The sequence below is a fragment of the Heliangelus exortis genome, chromosome 8 (genome assembly GCF_036169615.1).
Source record: "Heliangelus exortis chromosome 8, bHelExo1.hap1, whole genome shotgun sequence".
NCBI classification, from domain to species: Eukaryota; Metazoa; Chordata; class Aves; order Apodiformes; family Trochilidae; genus Heliangelus; species Heliangelus exortis.
This window is the reverse complement of record NC_092429.1, coordinates 9,052,194-9,079,634: the sequence shown is the minus strand read 5'-3', so window position 1 is coordinate 9,079,634 and position 27,441 is coordinate 9,052,194. Positions and strand designations below refer to the sequence as shown.

General features: G+C 47.2%; 2 protein-coding genes across 5 annotated transcripts; one reads left to right on the top strand and one right to left on the bottom strand.

The window, feature by feature from the left end:
* The first annotated feature begins 573 nt into the window (after nt 1-573).
* Nucleotides 574-19,569, top strand: RAD54L (RAD54 like). The gene is made up of 18 exons (XM_071750238.1): nt 574-665; nt 760-858; nt 1,943-2,062; nt 2,783-2,843; nt 4,605-4,740; nt 5,500-5,569; nt 7,907-8,195; nt 8,669-8,793; nt 10,060-10,210; nt 11,960-12,086; nt 14,133-14,207; nt 14,626-14,756; nt 14,864-14,974; nt 15,120-15,243; nt 15,558-15,636; nt 15,726-15,905; nt 17,208-17,371; nt 18,540-19,569. The coding sequence occupies exons 1-18, from the start codon at nt 663-665 to the stop codon at nt 18,739-18,741; spliced, it is 2,247 nt and encodes a 748-aa protein (XP_071606339.1). The 5' UTR covers nt 574-662; the 3' UTR covers nt 18,742-19,569.
* On the bottom strand, nt 19,399-27,261 carry LRRC41 (leucine rich repeat containing 41). Of its 4 annotated transcripts, XM_071750237.1 has the most exons (10): nt 27,089-27,261; nt 26,923-27,009; nt 26,347-26,417; nt 24,429-25,581; nt 23,789-24,034; nt 23,262-23,426; nt 22,814-22,912; nt 22,221-22,343; nt 21,304-21,379; nt 19,399-20,352 (listed from the first exon to the last, which is right to left on the bottom strand). In XM_071750237.1, the coding sequence occupies exons 1-10, from the start codon at nt 27,174-27,176 to the stop codon at nt 20,118-20,120; spliced, it is 2,343 nt and encodes a 780-aa protein (XP_071606338.1). In that variant the 5' UTR covers nt 27,177-27,261; the 3' UTR covers nt 19,399-20,117. The 4 variants fall into 4 exon arrangements, with proteins under 4 accessions (XP_071606338.1, XP_071606336.1, XP_071606335.1 ...); XM_071750235.1 differs by lacking the exon at nt 22,221-22,343 and having other exon boundaries at nt 27,089-27,251; XM_071750234.1 differs by lacking the exon at nt 21,304-21,379 and having other exon boundaries at nt 19,916-20,352; nt 27,089-27,251.
* Nucleotides 27,262-27,441: the final 180 nt, after the last annotated feature.

Below are 27,441 nucleotides of genomic sequence, written 5' to 3'. Positions count from 1 at the left end.
GGAACAGCCACCAGCTGGGCTTAACTCCATTCACCACAACCCCTTGGGCCTGGTCAGGAGTCAGTCAGTCAGTCAGTCAGTAGTCAGTCAGTTGTTCAATCAGTTGGTCAGTCAGCCAGTCAGTCAATCAGTCGGTCAGTCAGTCAGCAGTCAGTCGGTGAGTCAGCCAGACAGTCAGCTGGTCTGTTGGTCAGTAGTCAGTCGGTCAGCCAGTCAGTCAGTCAATCAGTCATTCAGTCAGTAGTCAGTCAGTCAGTCAGTCAATCAGTCATTCAGTCAGTAGTCAGTCAGTCGGTCAGCCAGTCAATCAGTCGGTCAGTCAGCCGGTCAGTCAGTCGGTCGGTCAGTCAGTCACTCAGTCAGTCACTCAGTCAGTCAGTCAGTCAGTCAGTCAGTCAGTCAGTCAGTCAGTCAGTCAGTCACTCAGTCACTCAGTCACTCAGTCACTCAGTCACTCAGTCTCTCGGTGGGTCGGTCGCACTCCCGCTCTGTCGTGCCCCTCTTCCCGCCCCCAGCAGCACTCCGAGCGGGTCGATGGCGCTCGGCGCTCTCTGGGCCGTGCCTGTTGCCATGGAGACGGGGCGGGGCCGAGAGCCCTCCCGCCGCTTTTCCCGCCTCCCGCGCCGGGGCCGTTACCGCTCCGCTCCGCTTCCCCTGGGGCGATGGTGAGTACGGGCGGGGGCGACCGGGTGGGCTGTGGGGTTGCGAGGTGTCCCCATCCCCGCCGGATGCTCAGCCTGTATTGTCCCCCTCTTTCAGAGGAGGAGCCTGGCCCCCAGTCAGCTGGCCAAGAGGAAGGCGGGCGGCGGTGAGGAGGAAGAGGAGGAGGGGGAGGAGAAGGACTGGTACCCCCCGACGGTGAGCGAGGGGTCCCGGGTTGTGGCGGCCTCGGTGCGAAGCGACGTGACCGGTCTTGCCCCGGCGGGGTTTGGGCGGGCTGGGCCCGGGGGGGTGTCCGGAGCCCTCAGCAGCCATGGGGGGGGAGGTGGTGAGGGGACGCTGGCCAAGGCAGGGCCTGGTGCCCCATGGGAGGTTGTTCAGACTTCCCCCTTCTGGGGACAGGGGGATGGGGGGCAGCCCCAAGTTTGCGATGTTTTTAGTAGCTGGGAGAAAGAAAACTCGTGTCTGGGCATGGAGTTGGTAGATGAACTCCGTTGTGTACAGATTCGTGATGAAGGAAAATGCTGTCTCTGGAGCAACTTCTGAGTGTTTTGTGCAACTAGTAACTAGAAATACGTAAATGTTTAAGAGAAAACATAATGCTGTGTTCTATGTCATGTAGCCCCAAGTGTCTCACCTGGTGTTTTCTGTGCCAAATCCCTTTTGTGATGCCAGCAGGTGGTTAAAACCCTGCCTCCATCTGATGAGGACTGTGTTAAATCAGGAAACAGAGCAGTGACTTATTTATCTTAATTAACATGCTAAGCATCTGAAATTTAGGTTTAAGGTCGAGGTCTTTCACCTGTGTAACAACAGATGTGTGAGAACCTCTAGGGACTTTCATGTAGTTTGTTCAATGCTATTAACCCTTTTTTTTTTTTTCTTTTGCCTTTTTTTAACCCTTTTTTTTTTGTTTTTTCTTTTGACTTTTTTTTGGGGGGTGGGGAAGAAGGCTGAGAGGCTTGGTGGGGGGGGGCACAAATCTTAGTGCAGACGAGCCTGCTTTTCAACAGATTGGAAGGTGGTAGCTATTTTTGTAGTTAGGAGAACATTTTAGCCCTCCTGCAAGGTAGATTGGAGAGCACAGTGACCTTGGTGGGTGTTGCTGGCTCTGTCTTTTGGCAATGGGGGGTGAGTAATGATTTGTGTCTGTTCAGAGATCCTCAGCTGGCTGGGTGGATTGTCTGTGTGGTTAGGTGCTTACTGAGTGTGACAGTGATGCATCTATCTTCTGGTCTCACCAGATGCCCTTGAGTTGTTTTGTCTTGTTTCTGTTTTTCAGACTCGGAAGAGACAGAAACCTGTCAGTGAGGCAGGGAGTGGGGAGTGTTACCTCTCGGCTTTCCGAAAACCCTTGGCTCAGCTGACCAACAGTCCTCGCTGCCTGGATAGCAGTCAGCATGTAAGTGGTGTTACTGCTGGCACACCACAGCAGGCAGGTTGCAGGTAGAGTCATCAAGGGAGTCCCAATGCTTCCAAGGCCCCCTGTAATCACAGGTGGTACAGAAGTGCTAAGCACACACTTCTTGCTAGCTCCAACTCCTTAATGTTGAAGGAGTTGTGCTGGGGGAACAGTCTATAATGGAAATCCTGAAGAAGAGATTATTTTGGTGTCTAGGTGAAGGACAGGGGTGTGGATAATTTTCCACACAGAGCTCAAGTGCTGTCTGCTTGCTGAGTTCTCTCTGAGCTTCTCTGCTGGAGATGAGGTGGTGGAATGGCTGGTTGTTTGCTGATCCAGCATGGATGCTCCTGTAATTGTAACCCAGCTCCCTTACAGGAAATGAATTGGCTGACTGAATTACTGAGACAGGGAGAAGCAATAGCATTTAAAGAAGTGAATAATGCCAGTGGATTTGAGAAGATGTAAGTTATGAAAAATCAATTTCACACATTAGAAAACCCAAAGGGAAATAGTTCTGAAAAGCAGAGTTGGCAAGGGGAATTGTGCTGGTCTGTTACTTTGTTCCTTTCGGATATTCTTCAAGTTGGAGTTGAAGCTTGAATAGAGGGACTCTCAGCACTTGGCAAAATTGAATTTTTGAAAAATGACCTGGTTTTGCCTTTTTGAGCAGTCTCTGATTTCAGACTTATTAAGCATGTTTTCTTTCTGAATTCCTAGGAGGCTTTTATCCGCAGCATTTTGTCCAAACCCTTCAAAGTTCCCATTCCAAACTATAAAGGTAAGATGAGGAGGTTTAAGGGTTGTCTGTCTTGACTGGTGCTGGTAAAACCAATGATGCTCTGGCCTGTCAAATATATCTGTGGGGATTATTGTTATTTTTTGCACTGATGCATATGTTCCAGAAATCCTGACTTAATTCTGAAAGAAAAATACTGGCACATTAGCAAAGTCTTCATATTTCTTATTAATGTTGAGTTTGGATAATCCTACATTTCAGAACTGGATTTTGTGTTCTTACTGCTACATATTTGATGCAGTGCCCCAAGTCTCTGTACCATATCACAAATACAAATGCAAGATGAGATGAATTCCAAGCCACGAGGGTTTACCATCTAAATAATACTCTAATGATACAAACAGACAGAAAGCTGTAGGTGAAAAAGTTTTCTTTCTACTTGGCTTGGTATGTTGAGTCTCAAGGTGATCTTAAAGCAAAGCAGATTTGAAGTTCAACGCCTCAGCTGGTTTGAATCAGTGAAGCACAAGATCTCAGAAACAAATGGGCCTGTTCTTGTCCCCTCCTTCCCCTTCTGCCCTCCAGCTGAGAAACTCAAATGCAGATGAACCAATTTCACTGCAACTTCAGTTACAAAATGCTCAGTTATATGTGTCTGTAAGCAGGCACTGGCTATGAAATGACAAGCCCCAAAAGAGTTTGACAGAGCTTGTGGAAAAGAGATTTGTTCAGAGACTGAAACAGAACTATAACCAGGGAAGCTGCTTTCTGTGGCTCTTATCTTTCTCTTTTAATTAGGAGATGAGGCTGTCTCATGTGCTCTGTTCTTGGTGTGCTGCCTCAGCTTCTGATACACTCATTTTGAGAGGAGCTTTAGCAAGCAGTGGGCAAAATGACTTTGCTTGAATCATTCTCAAGCAAAATCAACCCTGGGAGCACAGTTGCCCCAAGTTTTGATGGGAAAAAGGATTTATTTCTATATGTGTTCTTTTTATGTTCATCTACATTTCAAAACTGTGACATCAAAATGTAATACTGGGAAAAAAGGCTCATCCTTGCTTTCTGCTTTTCACAGAAACTGGCTCCAAGGCCAAACATCTACTCGTGCTCAGCAGGGAGAAAATAATGCCCTAGAGTAGGTTATGGCAGTACTGGACTAACTGCAATACTGTAAGACTTTGTCAGTTTTAAAGATCAGTTCCTGACCTTGCATACAAGATACAGCTCTGTCTGGATTTGGGTTGAGTAAAAAGAGTATTTGACTCAGTGTACACTGTGTATGTGGGAATGTATTTGTCAAGCTGCTGAGGTGTACACTCTGGAGCCCTGCTTGTCTGTGAAAAAACTTAAAACAACCTTTGGGTGCTATGAGTACTTCCAATGCCCAGAGCTGGCTGAGGGAGGCACTGGTGCCTCTTGATGCTTGGATGCCAGTGGCACAAGTCTGGGATGAAGCCATCAGTCACCTTGCAAGACAGCTTATACTGATGAGTGCCAGCATCTGGTATCTGCTGCACCAGTCATGCCTGGTTTGGTGCCCTCAGTGTGATGGGCAGTGCCTTTGCTTCATCTTTGCCTCTTTTCCTTTGTTGTGCTCTTCCCTGACAGAGAGCTGCCTGCTGTGTGCTGGCAGAGTGCTGCCCAACAATTATCCTTCATGGGTTTGCTGGCTGCATCAGCTGTACCTGCATCTCTGTTCCAGTACCCAGCACTCTCTGTTTCTAAACAATCAGACTCTTCTCCAGGCTATGCTTTCTCCCAGGAAGGAGTTGTTCTTTGAGCTGTGCCTTTGTTTGCTTTCAGGGCCCCTGGGCTTGCGTGCACTGGGCATCAAACGGGCAGGGCTGAGGAGTCCTCTCCATGACCCTTTTGAGGAAGGAGCTCTGGTTCTGTATGAGCCCCCGCTGCTGAGTGCCCACGACCAGCTGAAAATAGACAAGTGAGTCACCACCTGGCTCAAAACCTTCAGCTCTGACCTTCTACATGTGTGTTTTCTTCCCAAATGTGACTGAGCTGGGGTCTGAACATCAAGGGAGGTTTGGGTCCAAGGATTCTGCCTCTCAATTTGTTGAGATATGGTATCAATCAAAGAAGGAGTGCACTCATGCCATGTTTTTTTTTTCATTCTTCCACAAGCTTTTTCTTCTCCCACTCATCAAAAATTTAAACCTGTCGCAGGGGGGATGAAGGATGCACACATGGAGAAACTGCTTACAGAATCTTATGGCATAGTTCTTAGTCAGGGAATATAGTATCTAGGGACAAGCAGAAGGAGATGACTGTCAGTCAAATCTTGGGCTGCCTAGTGGTTTTTATTCTTAAGTAGTTCCTTGTGTGCTTCTGTTAAAAGGGCTGTCAGCTGGATCTGTGTGGACAGAGGAAAGGTTCCTCTCTCCAGTAATGCAGTAACAATATTTTTATGGAAGCAAGTGAAACAACTTTGTCTCTGAACCACATTCTGCCCTTGTTTTAACCACAGCCCAGATCCATGTTTTCACTGATGTTTTAGGTTGTAGCTCAGGTCTCTGTGACTTAGTTCTCAAAACTGAACTAATCTATTTTTAACTTCAGTGTTGACAGTTGCTTCCCTCATGCCTCTGGGCAGTCTTCAGTGTATCAGTGAGATTTTTAAAAGAACCTGAACATATGCTGTGTGAGTTCATTAATCACTGTCTTCTTCCTTGACTGCGTCCTGCAGGGACAAAGCACCTGTCCATGTTGTGGTGGATCCTGTCCTCAGCCGGGTTCTGCGGCCCCATCAGAGAGAAGTAAGTTTTCCATCAGGACCTGTGGGCATGCCTGGAGGACTTGCAGCATTTAAAAAAAGCTGCAATTGTAACTCACAGTCTGGGACAGACTCTAGGCTGTTGCAAATGCAAAGTGAAGCTCTTGTTTTAACCATACTGTTTAGAGGCCTCAGTGCTGCAATTATGCTCTGCCCTGTGTTAAGCAAGTGGATATACTGGGAGTATGGCAACAGTCCTGCTTGTCCTTAAAACCGTGGGAAATTTACTGCTTTCTTGTGGGTAAGATCTTTCTTTTCTCTTGCCTCTCATCTAGTAGAGTCAGAGTACTCCAAGCCTAACATGATGCTGCCTAGGTGTGTTCCCTGTGGGGTTGAAGGTCAGGCCCAGCTGACCCGGGGAACTGGGGGGTTTCTGGACCATTGTGTGCTTGTTGCACAAGTCTAGGGAAGCACAGTGGCTGACTTTGGTGTCACCAGTGCTACCTTGGAAAAAGACCAGGATCTGCAGGGAGATGGCATCTTGCAGAGTCAGGGCTGAAAGTCCTCCTGTTACTTATTGTGAAGTCTGGAGACACAGCTTTGTTGAGGAGAACTTGGTGTGGAAGGTGATGGGATATAGTAGCAATCAATGATGTTTCAGTGCAGTATTGAGTTGGGCAGGGCAGGTTGTACACCATTGTGTTTTGCTTGTCAGCTGAATTAATTGGAGCTGTATCTCTGAGCCAGGAAGCACTGAAGCTTTTTTTCTGGTGCCATGGATCCTAACACAGTGTGGGATAAATTTCTGGTTTTCTTTTGTTTTATATGGAGACCACATTTTGTAGGTGTGAGCTGTTCATGACCTACATAGACATGGAATTCGCCAGTGGAAACTGATGAAAATCATTTCATGTCCTAAATATGTGCAGCATCACAGTATTGAAGCAGTGTGTACTAATCTCCAAATATCTAACACAGGTATCTGGACAGTTTGAAGTTCATCACAGATGCAGGATATTATCGGTTAAGCTTAGAGGCAGCACAGAGGAAAGCTCTGATTGCTTGCAGTCTTGCAGACTAAGCAGGTTTCCCTCGCTGGGAGACCTTAAGATGGCTCTGAGGGTGCTGTAGGCTGCTTCTAGCTTGTACTTTCATCTCAGAGTTGTTACTGAACCTGTGACCCAGTGTAATGCTTGTCTCTGGCTCCATGGCTAGAGGCACTCTCTTCTGGGGTTAGATCCTGCCTAATGGTGCTTTTGTCAAGTAATGCAAGTTATGTTGGTGTCCTAGGCATGCTGTCTGTTTTTGACAGCTAGATATCACTGATAAAGCAGTCTCTGTGCTAGTAAGATTCCTGTGCTGCTTTATTCAGGTGATGCTCCCAGACTGTTGTACAGCTTTGCTCTGCCTTTGTCATGTCTTTCACTCGGTTGCTTGGAAGTTATCCAACTGGATCAGCAGCCAAATGCACTCCAAATGCACTCCTTTAGTCAGTAATGAAGTTCATAGTTGTTTCACTGGCTTAAATAAACTTCATTAACCTGTTATTAAGGGCCTAAGAAAGAAAGAAAAAAACTTGAAGATGCTTCATCTTCCTGTCCTAAATAGTGGAAGACAGAGGGGTGAATCCATCCAGGCATGTTTTGTTGTGTCCCTCACTCCTTGCTCAGAGGACACAATTCAGGGAGGTTGCAACATTCCTAGCACAGTGTCCTGTTTCACATAATAGAGAAACATTTTGCAGAGTCTGTCCCTTTAGTGTTTTCCCCTTGTATCTGTGTTGGTGATGTCAGAGCCTAACGCAGGGCTGAGCTTTTCTCCCACCATGGGACGTGTGGGCTGTAACCTCAGCCCTGGGTCTTCTCTGAAGCTAAATCTGCTTTGGACCTTGAGTACCCAGGTGGGTCATTGCACTTTATGCAGAAGCAATGAGGGCTGCTGGGAGTCAATCGGGTAGCAGAAACCATTCTTCTCACTGATTCTGTGTTTTTAAAAGTGCTGAATTGTGTGGTGGTAAGATGATTAAGCTGTTTGCAGTGGTTGATGCAGGGCAGCTGATGGCTTGGGCCTATCTAATGCAACCAAGGGTATAAATTTGTGGGAATTCATGCTGGGAGGCTAGCTGCAATGCACAGTTAAAATTTAGACACATTTTGGGGTTTTTAGCAGATATGTATTGGCACCAGTCGTGTTCCACATCAGATGGGGCTGCATTTTGGCTGAGTCTCGGGTGGTTTCCCTCTGTCTCATTAAAAGCTGGCACATCCCCAGGGACACACTACACAGATTTGCTGTTTGTTGTGGTATCAGTCCTGTGCGTTGTGGTAATGAAGCTGTAATGAAGTTATCATCCTGCTCTGAGAGAACAATTTTTTGGCAGGGGGTGAAATTCCTCTGGGACTGTGTGACGAGCCGCCGGATCCCCGGGAGTCACGGCTGTATCATGGCAGATGAAATGGGGCTGGGTAAAACCCTGCAGTGCATCACCCTCATGTGGACACTTCTGCGGCAAAGCCCAGACTGCAAGCCTGAAATTGAGAAAGCCATGGTGGTGTCTCCCTCCAGCCTGGTGAGAAACTGGTACAATGAAGTAGAGAAATGGCTGGGGGGAAGGATCCAGCCACTGGCCATTGATGGAGGCTCCAAAGAAGAGATTGACCATAAACTAGGTACAGAAATGTTTGCAAATGGTGCGGTTGGCTGGCTTGGGTCACAGTCTTGCGTTGGAAGAAGCCTAGAGCAGCTGATGTGAACATCTCTGAGTTGTCATTAGAGCTCTGGAGACTGATGAAAATCTCTCCACTAACATGTTTAGATCAGGCCGTTCCACATTGGTCAGAGTTGATCTTTTTGGATAATCAAAGTTCAGTCATGTCCTAAGGCAGTTCAGTACCAATCTGTTGCTCCAGCTAGAAGCCTAGGAAGGAGAGGAAGGGGGAGAGGTGGGAGGAGAACAGAAAAGGGGACAGCTGTGGGGAAAGGAGTATGGGTGTATATGGGTAGAAGGGATGCCACAGAGTAATTGAAAAAAACAGCTTTTCCTAGATTTTTAAGGTAAAAATTTTTACTCTAGAGCTTGAACCCTTTTCTATTAGTTTTCCTCATCCCTCTTTTTTTTCCTTTTCTCCCTTTCCATCTACAGTTGGCTTTATGAACCAGCGTGGCCTCCGAGTGCCTTCACCCATCCTGATCATCTCCTATGAGACCTTCCGACTCCATGCTGAGGCTTTAAAGAAGGGCAGTGTTGGGCTGGTCATATGTGATGAGGTACAGGGGAATCTTTAAGGAGAATCTTCCTGGTGTTTTCTTGAGGTCTGGGCAAAATTGGCTCTGCTTTCTTAAAGGAGGGGAGGGCAGTGGGAAACAAGGTTTCACTGTGGACAGCACCCATTCTGGTGTTTGAGAGGCTCTGGGTAACTGGCTCATCGATACTGGGTGAGCTTGAACAAGAGAGAGTGTTTTCAGGGTCTGAGATAGGAAGAAAATCCACATGGTGGTAACTGTGACCAGTTTGTAGGTCCCTGGCAGGGTGGAGGCACCTTCTAGGATCTCCTCTGTGAAATATGTAGCAGAAAGGAGGTCCACTGCTTGTCTCTGACTCTGAAAGAGGCCTTATTCTACTGGGATGGTCTGGCTCATTGATCTGGTTTTTGTTTGTCTGCCTTTGCTAAAGTGTTTTCCAGAGTACTTTTTGTTTGGCCTGGCTTCGTATTCTGCCCAGTAATTTTTAACTTGGCTGTGCTTTGAGCAAGAGGTTGAACTGGAGAATCCTGAGGTCTCTCCCCACCTAAATGATTCTGTGATTCAGCATCAGGTGCTATCAGCCACTTTTATCAGGCCATTTTATTCTGTGCTTGGGGGAGGAGTTTGAAGGACCTTTCCCCCTCTCTGTAGCCTCCTGCTTGGGGCAGAGGTAGGAGAGCTGGGTGAGGAGTTAATCCTGTTTCTTGTTCTAGACAGAGCTGGCTTGACTCCCTGCTCACTGACTGCTGGGTGTAGCTTTGTCAAGCTCTGCTTTCACATGGCTGAAAGGGAGTTGATTTTTCATTGATCATTTGTTATTGGTAGTGAGAGCCAGAGATGCTCTGAATGACAAGATCAAAACATTCCCTCTACTTCCCTGAAACGGTCAAGCTGGGGCCTCAGCCCCTGTTGAAGTTAGAGGGGATTTGTTGGATAGCGGTGCCACCCAGTGGTTTGGTTTTGTATTTGCTAGAACAGTGCTGCATAGAGCTTGGAAAGAGCAAACATCCTCACCACTGTAATTCCCATCCACCTTTTATCCACCGAGTCAGTGATTGCCCAAATCTCTGTGACCCTGGGATGGGGACAGCAGTCAGGGATGCTGGGAATGCAGGTCCTTGGCCTTGTGTCTTCCAAATGTTCCCTGTAACCACTCGGGAATGGGAAAAGTAGTGAGATGTCTTGTGAGTAATACAGCATTAGAGTATTGAGGGGGATCTTCAAGCTGCTTCCCACCAGGGCCTCTGGGTTTATCAGCTTTGTTCCTTTTTTTGCTTTGTTTTTTCAAAGGGCCATAGACTGAAGAACTCTGAAAACCAAACATACCAGGCTCTCAACAGCTTAAATACACCTCGACGAGTCCTAATCTCAGGCACCCCCATTCAGAACGATCTCCTTGAATACTTCAGCCTGGTGCACTTTGTCAATTCAGGCATCCTAGGTAAGAGGTGAATGTGTGAGAGATGGGAGGGAAGGGGAAGTTGCTCACAAGGCCTCCAGTGCCAGCAAAAGCAGCAGCTGAGATGTTTGTGAGAGGAAAGGCCATGTACAGTTTGGACACTTAACTCTCAGTTTGTATCCAGAAAGTTTAGATCTGGCTCCCTGTTCTAGATGCTGTGCATCAGCAGAGCTTTGTTTCAAGAATATTGCAATTTAAAGTACACCAGTCTAACAGTTGCTTTGGAAGGGGCATTAATTATTATGGTCAAATGAGCCCAAGTACTGCATGACTGATCTCATGGAGCTGTACTGGGCAGCTGAAATGTCCACGTAAACAAGGAGTTTCTGTGACAGTATGCCCAGAAGAACCAGCTCTTAGTGGTACTTCCCACAGCACTCCCAGGCTCTTGCAAGTTCAGATGTCTGAGCCAGGAGTGCCTCCTACAAAGGTAGGAGAGGCTCTGTGGAGAGAAGGGTTTAACATGACATGCTCTCTGCATTGAACAGAGGCAGCCAGGGAGACAGCTTGTCCCTGCTCTCTTGTATCCACCTGGCACCAGAACTTAAAATGCCTGGTGCAAGGCAGAATGGTGTACCTTGTGGCACAGTTAGGCAACAAGCCTGAAATTTTGGCAGTCCACCATCCCACTTTTAGATAACCTGAGAGAAAGCTGAGGATGATATCTACCATTTGGAGTCAACACTGTTCTTGATTCTTAGGGCAAGGGAGGTCTGTCAGTAAGAGATAGAGTCTGGAGGAGGGATACTGGCTAGTGTGAGTTTTTAGCATCAAAAATTCTTCTACAATTTCTGGTAGCAGCCTCAAATATTCTGCCTGTGACTGCTATGCTGTGCTTCTGTCTGCAAGCTCTGACTTAATTTTAAAAGCAAAGTAGTCTTTGCATTCTCCCCTGTATCACTGTGTTAGGAGCAGGTCTGCTGCTTTAAAGAATGAAGCAGCTTGTCTTGGTCAAAAGAGGTTATTTTTTTTTTTTTTCTGTCAAGGAGTGAAACCAATCATCTCCCTGTTGCTGTAACTTGTCACCCGTTTTTGTCTCAGATTGTTTGGTGCCCAGTCCAAGAGGTTTCTCATTAATTCTAGTGCACGCTCAACTCTAGTTAAAACCCCATTTGTCATCAGATTTTTAGTCTTACAAGCAATGTGAGGGCCTTATCTTTTCCTGTTCAGCTGTTTTGCCCCAGGGTTTTCAAGGAAAAGATTGGTTACGATGGTAGTTGGAAAAAGCAGATGTAGAACATGTTCTTCAATTTTGGGTAGTTAGTACAGGGACGTGGTGTGATTTCCCTCGCTTCCTCTTGACCTGTACTTTGGGCAAAACTCCTCTCCCTGTACTCTGAGTTTGTTCTTTCTGAGGTGAGGTTGATACTGTAACTCCTGCCAGCAAAGCTGCCTTCGTGCTGTTGCCTGTGCTGTTGTTGGCAAGGACACAATCTGGGAGAAAAAGTATAGCTGGAATGTGAGCAAAACCAGTGCATGCCTGACTGGACTCAGGTTTAACTAAAGCTTGATGACCTTTGGCAGTGCATTGATGTTGGAATACAAACTGGTTTTCTGGAGTACAGATTTGCCTGCTTTGTTTCACTCTTTTCTGGCTAGAAAGGAGAACAAATCGTACAGATGAGGAGGGAGTTTGTTTTATTTGCTTGTGGGATGATAACTGGGGCTGTGGGGTACTGACTGAGGGTTATTTGGTACCAGTTGTCACCTTTTCACTTCTGTCTTGTACAGGGACTGCACAGGAATTTAAAAGGCATTTTGAAATTCCCATCTTGAAAGGCAGAGATGCAGATGCAAGTGAAGCTGAGCGCCACAAAGGAGAAGAGAGGCTTCAAGAGCTGATCAGCATTGTGAACAGGTGAATTTCATTCCTCTGCTCTTTGCACAGCTTTGGCATCAGCCCTTGGTGTATTCTAGTATCTTTCCAAATTACAATTGTAGCTGTAATGAATTCTCTTGCCAGTTACATCTGTTCAGCAGGTGATTATGCAAGTATTTATTGCCTAAGAAGTCTACATTGCATGCAGCTTTAGTATGAAAAATAGCACATTGAAATGGCACAGTTAGCTGCAGTCACTCCCCAAGCAAATGTACTTAGATACTGATTCATTATTTGACTCCTTTGTTTCTGTTTTCTCCTGGAATCTGAATAGTCAGAGAGCATCCTTTTATTGGTGTAACATAACTACAGTGTAGACTGGTTCTGTCAGGCCCAGATGTTGAGTGACAGACAAAAAGAGTGTAAGGAATGTCTCTCAGTTCTTTTGATTGCCCAAGTCACAAAGGAGTCCAGCTCACACTTTCATAGCTGTGCTGGCTCTGTAGGGATAATGGAGTTAGACTAGTAGCATCAGATATGTGTCTTTTGATCTCCAAAAAGCACCTTTGTGATGTAAAATACTGCCTTATTTCTCTTTGGTTGATTTTTAGTATTTGTTTCAACCTAGTTTCGTTTCTGTCTGTGCATACAACCAATTTATCCACATGTGCTGACAATCACTTGTCTCTTTATAGGAATTCTTGTGGGAGACTTTTGAATTCTAAGAATTGGGAGTGTCTTCATTTCTTTTTCTTTATCTGAACTCTTGGAACCATGACAAATACAATCCTGCAGCTCATAGCCACTGTAAATTGAATTTCACACTGAGTACAGCCTCTCTATAGACACAGCCCTGACCTTGACTCAGGTCAGCTTGCAGAAGCCTAAGGGAAAGGAAAGGTTGGGAGGATAAGAGCTTATTCCTTCTCAAGGTGCATTTATTTCTTTCTACAGTTGACGTGGAAGGGGTATAAAAGTGTGTTCAGGAATGCTTATGCCTGGCTGTGTCAAGGTGTATGTCCTTTATTGTGCAGCATTAATGCACACAAGTAGGGAAGATGAGGCACAAAAGTAGCATCAAATGAAGCAGTTGAATTTTGCAGGAGTTACAAATGAGGCTGTGAAGCAAAGTTATGTGGAATAATAAGTGTAAGGCTTGAAGTGCCCTGGAGAAGGTGTCTGATCCATCTTGTCCCTAGGTAGAAGGTGTTAGACCTAAGCTATCTCTTACTTAACCTCCACCCAACACTGAAGACCTTACAAATTCCCCAGGACACCTTTTCCAGGGCATCACTGTCTTTGCAATTAGAAAATGCTCTTAATGTAAAACACAAATCTTCCTTACTGCAGTTTAAGCCTGTTACTTCTCATCCTACTGCTTACAGGTTTGGAGACCAGATTATGCCTTTCTTTAACAGCCTTTGACAGATTTGGAGGCTGTCATATATCCCTGCTGTCTTTCTTCTACAGGTTTTGTAACACCATATTTTTGATATTTCCTGGCAGAACTGGGTTTCTGCACCTCTTTCTTACTCTAGCTGGTCTGTTGAGCACGTTTTCTAGTCCATCCTATCTTTACTGAAGTGTGGTAGAACTGCTTCATGGGGCATTTCTAGAGCCCCAAAGGTTGAGTGCCCTTTGCTGAAATCTTGGGCCAGACAATGACTGTATCTTGGCTGAGGATGGCTACTGAGTTATTACATGGGGAGCTGCCTGCTGGTACTTTGGAGTGTGTCCATAGTGTGTGGTGGTTAAACCCTGCCCTTTTTTCTGTCCATGCCCCTGGTCTGTTGTAGCTTAAGTTGGGAATACCATTGGTAGTGTGAGGAAGAGCTGAGTTTCCTCTTGTATCCCAAATATGGAAGCCTCACAGAGAAAAGGAGTTATCCTGGGTTCTGTAGCATGAGCTGATGGAGCCTCTCAGTGTAGATGGTGGGTGTCTGGCCTTTGCCATGTGTTGGACTGTCACAGGTTTTTGGAGAAGAGATATCAAAGGGAATTTATGTTAAGCTGGTGAGGAATAATACTGATAAAAGAGAAGTTTTATGCCATCCAGGCATCTGATCTTCATTGCCTTCCCTGCAGGTGTTTAATCCGAAGAACTTCAGACATCCTCTCCAAGTATTTGCCAGTGAAGATTGAGCAGGTGGTCTGCTGCAGGTACCAGGAAGCTTGTACTGGGAAAAGGGAGGAGCAATAGGAAGGACTAAAAAGTTGCAAAAATCCTTTCAGTGCTTATGGCAGCTGCTTCCTGCTAGGAAAGAGATCGTAGCCGTTGGCAATATGTTCATTTTCCCCCTAAGGCAGGGATGGCCAAACCACAACTGGTGGTTCTGTCAGCCAGCTGGTGTGCTCTGGGCAGCTGTGTACAGCAGAGCCCTGGGCTGTGCAAAGTACCTGCCAGCTTCTCTTCCAGCTCTGGGCTGAGCTATCAGTGCTTTTCCATCAGCCTTGGACACAGTTCTATGTTTCAAAACTGAACACTGGAGCTAAAAGGAACACACTGTGTACATGGAGGAGGAAGGATGGGATTGGTATGGGGGCAGGCTGAGACTGCAGAGCTCTTACTCTGTTCTAGGCTGACACCTCTTCAGGCTGAGCTGTACAAGAACTTCCTGAAGCAAGCCAAGCCAGTGGAGGAGCTGAAGGGGGGCAAAATCAGTGTGTCCTCTCTCTCTTCCATCACTTCCCTGAAGAAGCTCTGCAATCGTGAGTTGTTCACTCACATTATGGATTTGGCTTTTGCAGTGTTGCTGGGAGTTTTGGGGAGTCTCCTTTGTGCACTCCTCAGTCTCTGAGCTCTGTTTTTTCTCCAGACCCTGCTCTAATCCATGATAAGTGTGTGGAAGAGGAAGAAGGTTTTATGGGAGCCCTGGACTTGTTTCCTGCTGGCTACAGCACCAAATCTGTGGAACCCCAGCTTTCAGGTACTGTGGAACTTGAACAGTACAAATATGCTGCCTAAAACAGGCAACCATGAGACTGTGTTTAGCATCTTACCAGGTGCCCTTCTGAGGTCTGGAATTTTGAAACTTCTGCTCTATCTTTTTCTTTCTTTTCCTTTTTACCCAGGAAAGATGCTGGTTTTGGACTACATTCTTGCTGTTACAAAAAGCACCAGTAATGACAAGGTGGTTTTAGTGTCTAACTACACTCAGACACTGGACCTATTTGAAAAACTCTGCAGGAACAGAAGGTTTGTCCTTGGGTTTCACTTGTATAATCCTACAAGAATACTTCCTGCCTACACTGTAAAAGAAAGTGGCTATTTTTTAAGTTTCTGTTGGCAGGAACTTGTGATCTTTTACCTCAGGTGTTCCTGAATTGGAGCCACAAGCTAGTGTGGCTTGTACTTGGGCAACTGGAATCAGAAAAGCTCTGTCCCACTGCAAAAGTTTCTAGAACTGAGGCCTTTTTTAACAAGCCTGTTTGTAAAAGACTTTTCTCTTTCAAGTGGGATGCTCTAAAGGTTGAAACAGTCTTGATTGTAGCAAATGCTGTGCCTCCTAGGTACTTATACGTCCGTCTGGACGGGACCATGTCCATTAAGAAGAGAGCAAAGATTGTGGAGCGATTCAACAGCCCCTCAGTAAGTAGGACCTTCCAGATGTGAGCAGCTCCCCTGCCCCTTCTGAATGCTGCTAGTGAAGTTTAACCCGTGACTGCCTTTTTCCACAGAGCCCTGAGTTTATCTTCATGTTAAGCAGCAAGGCAGGTGGCTGTGGTTTGAATCTGATTGGGGCTAACAGACTGGTTATGTTTGACCCAGACTGGAACCCAGCTAATGATGAGCAGGCCATGGCTCGTGTGTGGAGGGATGGCCAGAAGAAGACCTGCTACATCTATCGACTGCTTTCTGTGAGTCTTTGTCCTCTCACCCCCTCAACATGGAGTTCTTGGTGCCAGCCCAGACTGCAGCTGCTCTGATGGGGACTCGAAGGGCATGAAATCTTTTGTGTTGGTGACCAGAATTAATTGGAACGTAGTTGCTTCCCACCTTTAGATGTGTTGCCATGGGAAAACGTGAAGGGGTGAGCTGGAGGGCTATTGCTATAGGCCTTGGTTTCTAATGGTGACAGGCTTCTGAGAAATAGAAGCAACTGTGTCTTTCCAGATAAGCTGCTTCTTTGAAATCATTTAGGCATCTGACCTAATTAATTTTGTGGAGTATCTGATGCCAAAGTTGCTGTTTTTCTGTCTGGCTGCAGTCTGGTTTGATTGGGTGTATGTGTTTAATAAACAGCCAGTACATTCCCAGAATTGCAGCACCATTTGGAATGGGGCTGCCAGTTAGCAGGTGGGGTTGCTGCTCTGTAAAGGAAAAGCATAAAGGAGGGTGGTCTCTTCAGGATACTGTAACACTTTATCCAGTAGTGATTACTGCTCAGAAATGTCCCCTCTCTGCCTTGTTCACCTTCACCTCTCATTAATTCAGACTGTGATGGTTTTTTGTGTCAGTTTGGGGTTTTTTTGTTGGGTTTGGTCTGTCTTTTTTAAGCTTGTGTTCCTTGATCAATTATCATTTTACTTGGACAACACAGAGGTTTTTCTCTTCATTAAGTGTTCCACTTTTTCTCTGACCTGGTGGCACCTTGAAGCAGGGGAGCTCCTTTGCTTTTAGAACTAGGAAATCAGCCTGTGAATCATGACTAATCACCCCCCTACTTTGTTTTACATTTGTTTGCAAAACAGACATTTTGCTCTTAGATTTTTGCCATAAAAATGTAGGATATAGTGCATCTGTTCTAGAAGTCCTCTGCTTCCTGACAGTGGGTGTCAGTGATTGGTGTGTGGGTGAACCAGCAAATACTGCTGATGCTTGTCACCCAGAGCTAGCCCTGGCTGTTGTTTTTTGATGTTTTCCCTTCCTTCATGTCAGCACAACAGGTGACAACTCCACCTCCTCCTCATCCATATCTCAGTTGGATGCACTCCTGTAGCCAGAGTGAAAGCCAAGAGAAGCATAATTGGGTTAGATCTGCAACCAAATCTGGATGTGGTTGGAGTGCAGCCAGTAAAACTTGTCTGTCTTCTGAACTGGTCCAGCAAGGCACTAAATGGTCCTGACAGCTTTGCTGCCATTTGATCTGTGGCACTTTCCTAATACAGTACTCCATAAACAGTAGTGTCCCAACTGTTCTTTGTCTCTCTCTCCTGTAGACAGGGACCATAGAGGAGAAGATATTCCAACGCCAGACCCACAAGAAGGCCCTCAGCAGCTGTGTGGTGGATGAAGAGCAGGATGTAGAAAGGCACTTCTCACTTGGGGAGCTGAAGGAGCTCTTCACATTGAATGAGACCACCACCAGTGACACCCATGACAAGTGAGTATACTGAATGACTGATGGATGAGGTCAGCAAAAAAAAAAAACATCCACAGTTTAATTCAGGGGTTTGGGGTTCCTCAGGCAGCAGCAAGAGAAAGCTCAGAAAGAGAGGGCCTCAAGTGTCTCTGCTTCTGAAGCTGTTAATCACCTGGAGATGAGCACTTTCTTGCTGCCCTTCCTTTTTGTATTCTTAGAAAAGCTGTGCTAGCTGAACAAGTCAGTTGTTGCTTCCTATGTTTAGAGACTGAAATACATTTAATGAAAAAGAAGGGTAAGAGGAAAAAATGAGCTGTTCAAGAGCTGTTCAAGTTGGTGAAGCTTAACTTGGTTCTTCTTGGTAGTTTATGGTCTCCAAATGCTGAGCTGCTTCCACTGCCAGGACTACTCCATCTGAATTCATGAGGCCAATCCACGTGCTGTTCCGGGGTCTAAATCTTGTTTGCTCTTCTCCCCCATTCCTGAGACCTGTGGTATTGTAGCCACCAGAAAGAGGGCAGGGAGTGCAGGGAGATGCTTCACTGTGGAAATTAAGACTCTTAGTTCAGGCAGGAAGTCAGGAGGATTAGTTTTAAGCTGACTCAAAGCTTAGATCTGTGTGGGTATTTTGTCTGCATGGCAACAAGCTCTGCTAGCAGGGCTGCTGCTGCTCTTTGTGTCATTACTGGCAGCTCAGTAGGGCATCTCCAGAGCAGCCTGAGCACAACCCAGTGGCCATGCTGGGAGCCAGGATGGAGAGAGGTTGTTAGCACAGTGTGCTCTCTTGAACTCAGGAAGCCTGATGCAGAGCTAAGAATGTGTTAGCAGTGGGTGTGGGTGTTCACTCGAGGTCCATTCTAAGCAATGTCACACACTTCTCAAGGGAAACTCCTCTTGAACTTCCTCTGGGTCCTGCTGGACCATTCCCACATAATTAAACATGGAGGGTGAGTGTCATTAGAAACAGAACCCCAGGGCTTCCAAAGTGTGAGAATCTTTCCTTGTCTGTCACACTTAACAGAAGGTGGTTGTGTGTTTAAATGAAATGTGGTAGGAGTTAATCCTGTCTGAAAATGGAGTTGTCAGTGTTGCAGGGGAAGGGGAGTTAATCCAAACACTACTGGGCTGCAACCTGGGTGCTACAGAAGTGAAGGAACCTTGCACTGACCTCGCTCTGGTTTGGTTCCAGGATCAAGTGTCGGCGCTGTGTGAACGGCCACCAGGTCCGTCCCCCCCCTGAAGGGTCTGACTGCACCTCTGACCTCTCCCAGTGGAACCACTGTGCTGACAAGAGGGGGCTGCAGGACTCGGTGCTGAAGGCTGCTTGGGACGCTGCTGTCACCTTCACCTTTCACCATCACTCCCATGAGGAGCAGCGAGGGATTCCCTAGCAGGTTACTGTCCCCTGTGGGGGCGAGGGCAGGCTGCTCTGTGACAGTCCAGCCCACCTCAGTCCCTTTCAGGGGAAGGGGCAGTGGGTAGCAGTGCACACTGGAGTGTTGTGTTGCTGTGGAATAGCAGAACAGCCTCGTTTCTGAGAGGCTGGAAGGGCCTCAGCATTGGTCAGTTGACTGCAAGAGCATTGAGTTCCTGCCTTTTTCTCTGCTGTTGTATTGTGTGCCCTTTGGGAACAGGGAGTAACCAGACATGGTGTGCTTGATGAGATTCAGCACTGGTTCTCATCCTGTTGGCATCTGTGTCAAATCTTGTCTTCAGGTTTAAGCAAAGACTGCAGTTTTAAAGCACTTGGTGTGCACATTTTTTTTTTACAGTTACAGCTTATAGCTCCTAATCAGAAACTTGAAGGACTTTTTTCTATTATGAAAAGTGAACCTTGCTGATTACTCAGGAACAAGGGGACTTGCATAGGGGGGGAAAAAAATCAGCTTGTGTGAACATCTGTCCTGAAAGATCATGCAGAGTAGAAAATCAGGCTCTACTGAGGTCACTCCATTTCAAAAATCACTTGCTTTGTTATGGGCAGGATCCCCTCATCTAGCAGAGTGTTTTAATTAGAGCACATTACAAGCCAGTAATAAAATTCACACTTTGGTACATTATGGGTCATAATTATATTTTTATTATAAAAAAAGTTACAAAAGAACAAACTATTCAAAACCTCTGTAAAATGGCTCCAGACACAGGAGAGAGGCAACATGATTGCTATCAGGCTACTTGGTACATAAATAAACTTTTTTTGTATAAAGTAAAATATAAAAGGTCACAGCTGCAGGCTTTTTTTAGCTTGTTTTCTGCTCCCTTTAAGTGGAGGAATCATGCATCACAGAATGGTTAAAGGTGGAAGGGGCTTCAAGGTCATATTGTTCAATGCACCTGCTCCAAAGTAAGGTCAACAAGAACTGACTGCCACTGGACCACAACCAGATTGCTTTTGAGTCTCTTCAACGATGGGAGATGTTTAAGGTTGAGACATTGACTTAAACAACATGAAATTTGTAACAACACTGAGTAAAACAACTGCTTGCCCAGAGATTTACAGGAAGTCACAGAAGTTCATTTGGTATCTGTCCCACTTAAAATATTCAAACTGAAAAGGTGGTAATTACTGAGTTACAGTAATTACCTGGAAATACAACTGTTTACCCACATGGTCTTGTGCCACCTCACTGTGGTGCTCCTTCAAATGAACAGAAAAGGGAGAAGAACAACTGAACCCTACTTGAACCAGGGGAAAAAAACCCAAAGTTATTGGACAGGGATGGAACTACTTAAGTTCAAGCTGATCAGTTTGCTGCTGCTGCATCCATCACATGACACTGATGTAGTCAGCAAAGGCCTGGGAGGAGTCCCAGGAGTCATTGACCACACTGCACACAGCTTGCAGACGCCGAAGAGCTTCCTGAGCTGTTGCAGCATCCTGGTCCAGCCAATTTTGGAAGAGGCGGAGATGTGTGAATTGAATCCGCCCCCCTCGCTGCTGGATGTGGCCTTCCAGCTTCTTTGTGAACTCCAGGAGCCCATCTGGTTTGATGCAATTTGAGCTTTCCATGGAAAAGGAGGAGAAAAAAAAAGTCATTAAGCCTAGGCTATAATTTGAACATTTTAAATTACTGCTTCTGGTAACTGCCAGTGTGGGTACATGAGGATGTTTCAATGCAAAATACAGCTTTCTGTATCCATAAAGTGTGAGCACTCTTCCTTTTGAGGAAAGGAACTGAAACAGAGTAATGTGAAAGGCTGGAAGCTTTTTAAAACTAAGGAGGTAACCACCAACCAGTTAAACTCATTATTGTGGCCTCCTTGCTACTGACTTAAGTAGACCTGGATGTGGCCTTAAAAGTGTTGCTGGGCCCAAGCTGCTGGCCAAGCAGAGCCAGCAGCACTTCTGTCTTACAGTGCCTGTAAACTGCTTGGACCTAAGGAGCCTAGCCCAACCTTCACAGTGCAAGCCTCAACAGTAAGTGATCATTTACCTCTTCCTGAGAAAATCTGGAGAGCATCTGTCAGATCCTGGTATTTCTAGGAGACTAAAAGGTCATTTCCCCTGCATAGATTGTGTGATGTACAAAGCTGCGTGCTGGACTCAATCCTGCAGAATTCAATGCTGCTGAAGGAGTGACCAAGGCTAAATAAATATTCAAGCCTGTGTACTGTCAGCAACCTGAAATATTAGTATGTATAGAAGTGGAGGTGGGGTGGGAACAGGAAACTAAGCAAAAAAGGTCATTAGCTTGCAGAAATGCCACCCTCTATGTACTTCATAAAGGTTACTGCCTATCTTTATGGCCATTCCAGCTCAGTAAGAGAGCTGGACTCTTATAAAAGGGACAGTGAAATGCCTTGGAGATGCTGAAGGTCCCTGAGGCTGCACGTGCCCACTGCAGACATGTTCCCTTGAGGGAACAAACCCATGCTCAGGCTTCTGCTGCCTGAGCCAAGTTCAGCTCTGGTCCTCTCAAAACAAGAAAGTCCATGTGTTTAGAACAGAATACCTGACATCCAGCTGGCAAAGAGAAGAAGATGAATCTTCAGAGAAAATGTCTGCAAGGGCAACCAGCCTGTGATTTCCTAAGAGGGGAGAGATGCAGGTGTTGAAATGCAAACTGGGAATTGTCTTGTTTAGCTGGGATATAAACAGAGCTGGGATAATAGTGCAGAAAGGAGGCTGTAAGCACGTGCATGTAGCACAAAGGGCTCATCTCTGCCCCTTTGCCTACAGCAAATTCACACCACTGAGCACAGTGTTTGAGGCAATGGAAACATTTGCTGATCAGGTAGTTTGTTTCACTAGAAAAATCCTGGTTTTGTTTGAGAAGCCAATGTGGAGCTTTGTTTTAAAAATGGCCAATAGCACAGCATTAACCTTAAAGCTCAGAAATTAGGAAGCTTTTCCATTTCATTTCATTAAAAGAACAAAAACCAACATTTCTGTAAATTAAATTCCATTTCTTCAACACAAACTCTTCCTTATTCTCCCTTCAGTGGCTGCCAACAGCTTTTAAGGCACAAAATCCCCCAACCTGGGCAAAATCTGTGCCTCTGGATGAGAGGCACTGCATCTGCTGCTGGATCTGTTCCAGCTCGTCAACAAAAGAGCATGAAGCAGATGGGTGCTCAGTCAAATCTGGCGTCCCATGGATAATTGCTTTTGCTGCAGAGAAAAGCAACCATAGTGCCCACGTAGCACCTGGGCTCCTGGTACTTTGCTAAACACAACTGAAATTCTGCCTTTAAAAAAATGCTCCTTATCTGTGAGGTGCTCCTTATCTGGTGAGAAAAGTTCGCTCTGTTCACGTGTTAAGTTCAGCAGAGGTCAGCAGCTAGAAATGCTCCTAACTTCACCCCCAAAGTTAGTTCTGAGAAAGCTGGTCTGCAGTCAAGGCCCCAGAGCAAAATCCACAGTACACACCAAGGCGATTCCCAGGCAGTTTGAGGCTCTTCAAGGTTGAATTTCTTTTCACTGCATTGATTATTTCTGACAAAAACTCGGGGGTGGAGCTTTCAAACAGCCGGCAGAAGGAAAATGTGATTTCTGCAGAAGAAATGGATTGACAGTACATGTTAGTACTGCCTGCAAGCTTCATTATTTCATAATTACAACCTGCAGAAAGCTCCACCCCGATACATATGCAAGGACAAAGCTTCCTCAGCAGTGGATTGCATCCAACAGCACCACAGCTCTGTCACAGGAAGAGAGCAGAGATCACACCCAGGGAAGTGGCTTTGCCAACTGACCCAGTTAAAGGCTGATACACTGCAGGTTAAAAACCCTTGGTTTATAGCCAAGACTATGGACTCTTCCCTGCAGCACACACCAGTTTTGCAGCTGCTCCTCTCTCTGCTGCCCTGCTGGCACAAAGAACCAAACACGTTCCCACTCTGCCAGCAGCTACACATCAGTCCCAGTGACATCTGGATAAGTCTTGCACATCCAAAGATCACCTCTTAAAAAAGCAACCTGCAGCACCTTCACAGGCACCAGCACACAGAAGTTTGCTGTACCTTCCAGGACAGGATCCTGAAGCAAAAGCAGAACTTCTTTCTGGTGCTCAGCCAGGTTCACATCATGAAAGCTCAGTTTCTTCAAATTTGGATTGCACTCTAAAAGCAAAACAAGTTCTCAGGTGAAGTGCTGTACATCCTTGAGATAAGAAGACCCCGACCAATTACCAGCTAATGCCCAGAAACTGAGTTGGACTGTGGATAGTATGTGCTAGATTATTGCTAGTTAAAAAGGAACTGTTTGGCTGTGCAGGATCACTCACATGCTCAGCTCAGAAACTGGGAGGGCTGATACCCATTTCCTTTTCTCAGGAGACTTCGAGGGATGTCCACACAAAAGAAATGTTCCCACCTAAGCTGGTTTCATGCAAAAGGATGGGTGACCACAGCAAGGGAGGTACTGTACTCTCTGTGTCACAGTGATGCTACCCACAGGTTAGCAGAGTACCTTTGAGTGCCTCCAAAAAGAGCCCAAGCTCCTGTGAACAGGGCAGCGTGGCACTGTCGAGGGACAACTGCTGGAGGGACTTTGATGCCTTCAGCACTGGCAGCAGGAAGGCAGTGTGCAGAGGTTCCCTGGGAAATCGGATCTCCAGCTGCTCCAGGCAGCTCTCTGAGGGAAGAAAACAAAAAATGAAAGAGCTTAGTCTCTCTTCAGGGTAGGTAGGTCCTAGAGCAAGTAAGAAGTCCTAGTGTCTCATACAACTATCATTTAGGTCGGCAGAATGATGATGATTGATGATATGTTGAGCCCTGCTCTGCAGAGCTCAGACCTATGCAACCCTACAGCAACTCAGACCTACAGCAGCATAAATCACTTAAGGCTCATATCAGAACTGCTGCAGATCACAGGGCCACTAATTTCTTTAAGTGCTCAGTCAAACACCACTAACAGTATAGACCTCAAATCTGCGTGCCAAGCTTTTTATGGCTCTACCTGCCTACCACATCTTCTTGGCAGAATCTGCTTCCTACCTGGGATTTCTGCCTCGCTGCAGCTTGGAATCCCCTTTGGGCTGTTCCCCTCCAGCTGGTTTTTGAGGTCGAAGCTGACTGAGAGTGTGTGGAGCTGGGGAAAGGCGCTCAAGACGCAGCGAACAAGGTCCATGCAAGGCATGTGGGAGAAGACGTCGCTGAGGCGCACCACGCGGAGCTGGCAGTCCGAGCGGCGGGAGAGGGCCCGGAGCCCAGAGAGGATGCAGAAGATATTAGCACCCAAGCCTGGAACAGCATTTGTACAGAAAGGTGTTAGCTGTGCCTCTGCAGACACCCACGCACACGCAGCTGGAGCTGCACCAATGGCAAAGCCACCAAAGGCTACGCTCACAGACTGCTCTATCCACACGTTCTTAAGCTAGACTGTGTATACAGGAGGTGGAGATCTGGCTCTTCCCTCTGCCCTCTCTGGATGGTGTTCAAGCACATGGTTCTGGTGCAGAAGGGCCCCATTCTTCCCCTCAAACAAGTCCTCACACTCGTTAACCATCCCTACCAATGCCATTCTCAAGATTGGGTACCACTATTCTTACATTGCCGATTCCAGTAAAAATAAAATCAGTAAACCTGAGCAGTGAATACCAAGGCTGTCAGGAAGAAACCTGTTCACACCACTAACCATTATAAGACAGAACCAAGTTTTCTAAAGACACCCAGGAGCTCAGCAGGTTACTCAGAGTCCGACATGTTTCCCCAGTCAAAGGAATGGAGAACAATTCCAGTGTGGATACACTTCGGAAGCGGTGAGCAGCTTTCAGAGAAAAGGTCCCAGCAGATCCTCCTCTTTTCTTATAGCTGGCATGGCCAGTGCAGGGAGATCCTAGAGAGGAACTAGTCCAGTTCTCAGCGTTTTCTCCCTCTGTGGTGCTGTTTTTGTCAAGTAACCCTGAATTATCCTCTCTAGCAACAGTAAAAACAAAATCATACAGGTCTTCTGGGTCAGCACGTGGTCCCCTGTTTCGTCTGAGGCAGCGACGCTTCTTCCCCACTGCAGACTTCATCCGTCTGCGCGTCTTTCGAAGAAGGTGGTGACAGGACAGCTGGTCTGAAACGTGAGGAGGAGAAGATCCTCCCTCAATGCTGGTGTGGTTGCAGGGCACCTCACAAGCTTGATTTTGCAGAGATGGACTTCCTGGTCTGGAGGAGACAGGATTCAGGTGAGTGTCAGCCCTGCATCCATTCACCTCCGTGTCAGCCTCCTTTGGGGCCCCAGGGGATCCCTTCTGGTTCTCACCATCACTCCGTTCCCTTTCATTACAACATCCCCTCTCTGCTTGCCCTGGTGCTGACTCCTGGCTTTGGGCTTTGTCCTTCTCTCTGCAAAGGCCACACGGGCTGCTGTGATACACAAGGGCATTTCCTGAGCGCCAAAACCCAGCGCTCATGCTCAAAATGAGAACGAGAAGAACCGTGTCAGGAACAGGCCAGGAGTACATGGACACCTGGCTGACAGAGCCATGGTGAATCAGACGGTGAAGAAGTAAAACCAGTGAACGCCTGATGGACAGGTCAGAGGAGAGGAGGTGCTGGAACTTCAGGATCCGCAGGGAACCAGCCAGGTTTTCGAGCACTTTCTGGTTGTGCTCAGCAGCGAGCTCCACGGCGCCCTGCAGCATGTTGCAGAGGGTAAGCTGGGAAACGTGTGGGGAGCTGTGGAGCAGTGGTGAGAAGTGCTGGTCATTGAGACGCCAGTCAGAGGAAATGTCCAAGACACCATGAAGAACGTTTGAGAAGAACGTTTCAAGGAACTTCTTCCTCCAACAGGTTATATTCTGCAGTTAAACAATAAGGCCATAGTAACAGAAAGTTAGCCAAATTTTTCCATCTTTTAAAGTTCTGTCATTGCTATCTGCTAACTTGGTAAATGGTCAAAAAACCCTACTGCTACCACAACTGAGACAACCTTTCTGGTTCTCAAGATCCTTTCTCAGTGTGTTGAAAAACTGAGTTACTGCCTCCTTCATCCTGCTTCTGGCCTGATTTTCACACATTCAGTGGCTTGAAGCTAAGCCATGTTTTTGCCTTTTAAATACCCCATCATCAGGAATTTTCTTCCCCATCATCTATTTGTAGGCTGTGATTAAGTTGCCTGCTAATGATTCTTTTGCAATGCCAAATTGGTGGAGCTGCTATGTCAGCATTCCTATGTAAAACCATTCTTCAAACTCACTGTCATCTGTAAGTATCTTTCTTCTTTCTAAGACATCAGCGCATTTTTTTGGCGGTGTAGGTGTAAGCATGCTTATAAGATTTTTTTTTTATCCTCTCTTTCTCTGAGAATTACAGCTCTAAAAGACAGGATTTATCCTTTTGGCAAACTTGCTGCTGTGAGATGCAAGGTGCGGCTGCTTATATGAACCCCGTTTACAAAATTACTGTATTACCAGGGTCACGCCTTGGTCTGGAGCTCTGAAACACTTAAAAACAAGCACCAGCAATTGCTTCAAGATGACCAGCAGCACTGACAGGATTCAAAGTGAAACCTCACAGGAGAAACTTGTTTCATGCCCCTTCTCCCACTGGCGGCGTTTCCTCACCTCCGAGTTGGGTGGCCTGGTTTTCATCACATCGTCCCACAGCTTGCGCCAGATGGGCTGCGTCGAGAGGCCTGGGGAATAAAAATAATCAACAGGGTGCTTTCATCCCTTCTCCCCATCCCAGCACCTTGCCCGGGAGCTCACTGGGGTGCTGGGATGGGGAAAGGCAACGCTGGGAGTGCAGACCCTGACCCCGGCAGCAAACGGAGGGTGGTCTGCAGCGAGGGAAAACCCATCCCCTTGTGAGGAGCATGAGTTAAAACGCTGGTTTGGTTGGTCCTTGAATGGAGCGGAGTTAGAGAAAAGTCTGTGCCACTGTGAGGAGCGGGCCAGGCTCCAGAGATCGAGTCTGTGGATGTGGGGAGGTGGCCGGGACACCTCCGATGGCAGGGATTCCGCTCCGGGGGTGTCCCCACCTTACGAAAGAAGCTTTCACACCTCCAGCCCTGGTTCCCATCTCCAGCCTGGGGTCCTCTCCTCAGCTGGGGTCCCTCCCATGCGAGGCTCCCCTCTCCAGAACACCCTCCCACTGTCTGGGGGACCCGTGCCTCCCACCCAAGGGTTTTTTTCTGTCACCTGCTCTCCGCGCCGCGCCCTCGGCCCGCTCCAGGCGAAAGACGCTGAGAAGCGGCAGGAGCCCCCGCAGGAGGTGCCCGGGCAGAGCTGCGAAGAGCCAGAGGGAGAGGGCGGCAGGTTGCGGACAAGCCCCAAGCCCCGCCGCCCCGCGCCGCCCGAGCCTTACCCCAGACGTCCCGCTCCAGGGCCCCCATGCTGCGGCTCACAGCCGCCGCGCTCAGCGCGAACAGACTGCGCGGCCCCTCCACCGCCATCGCCCCGCTCAGCGCCACCGAGCTACCGCCATCTTGGGAAGGGACACCACCCCCTCCCACTTCCGCCCGCGGGCCGCCACGGCCATCTTGGGAGGGAGCCGGCGGCCATATTAGGAAGGTCACGTCGAGCAGTGTCCTTTTTCCACACGGGGCCGGCAGCGGCGGGCAGGCCGGGCAGGGTCCGCGTCTGAAATTCCCAGGAAGAAGAGTTTAAAAAAGGCCGAGAGCGGCTCGGCAACCATCCAGAGGCGGTGACAGGCGCAGC

Bases quoted from the DNA above. Each gene is read 5' to 3' on its own strand.
- RAD54L (XM_071750238.1), top strand. The intron at 8,196-8,668 runs GTACAGAAATGT...TTCCATCTACAG, and splicing joins AGAGATTGACCATAAACTAG to TTGGCTTTATGAACCAGCGT. The intron at 14,975-15,119 runs GTACTGTGGAAC...CTTTTTACCCAG, and splicing joins TGTGGAACCCCAGCTTTCAG to GAAAGATGCTGGTTTTGGAC.
- LRRC41 (XM_071750237.1), bottom strand. From the start codon at position 27,176: ATGGCGGTGGAGGGGCCGCGCAGTCTGTTCGCGCTGAGCGCGGCGGCT. The intron at 24,035-24,428 runs GTTAGTGGTGTG...ATGCTGTTCCAG, and splicing joins CTTGGTTCTGTCTTATAATG to GCTTGGGTGCTAATATCTTC. The intron at 22,913-23,261 runs GTACTCTGCTAA...TTTTGCTTTTAG, and splicing joins CTTTTTGGAGGCACTCAAAG to AGTGCAATCCAAATTTGAAG.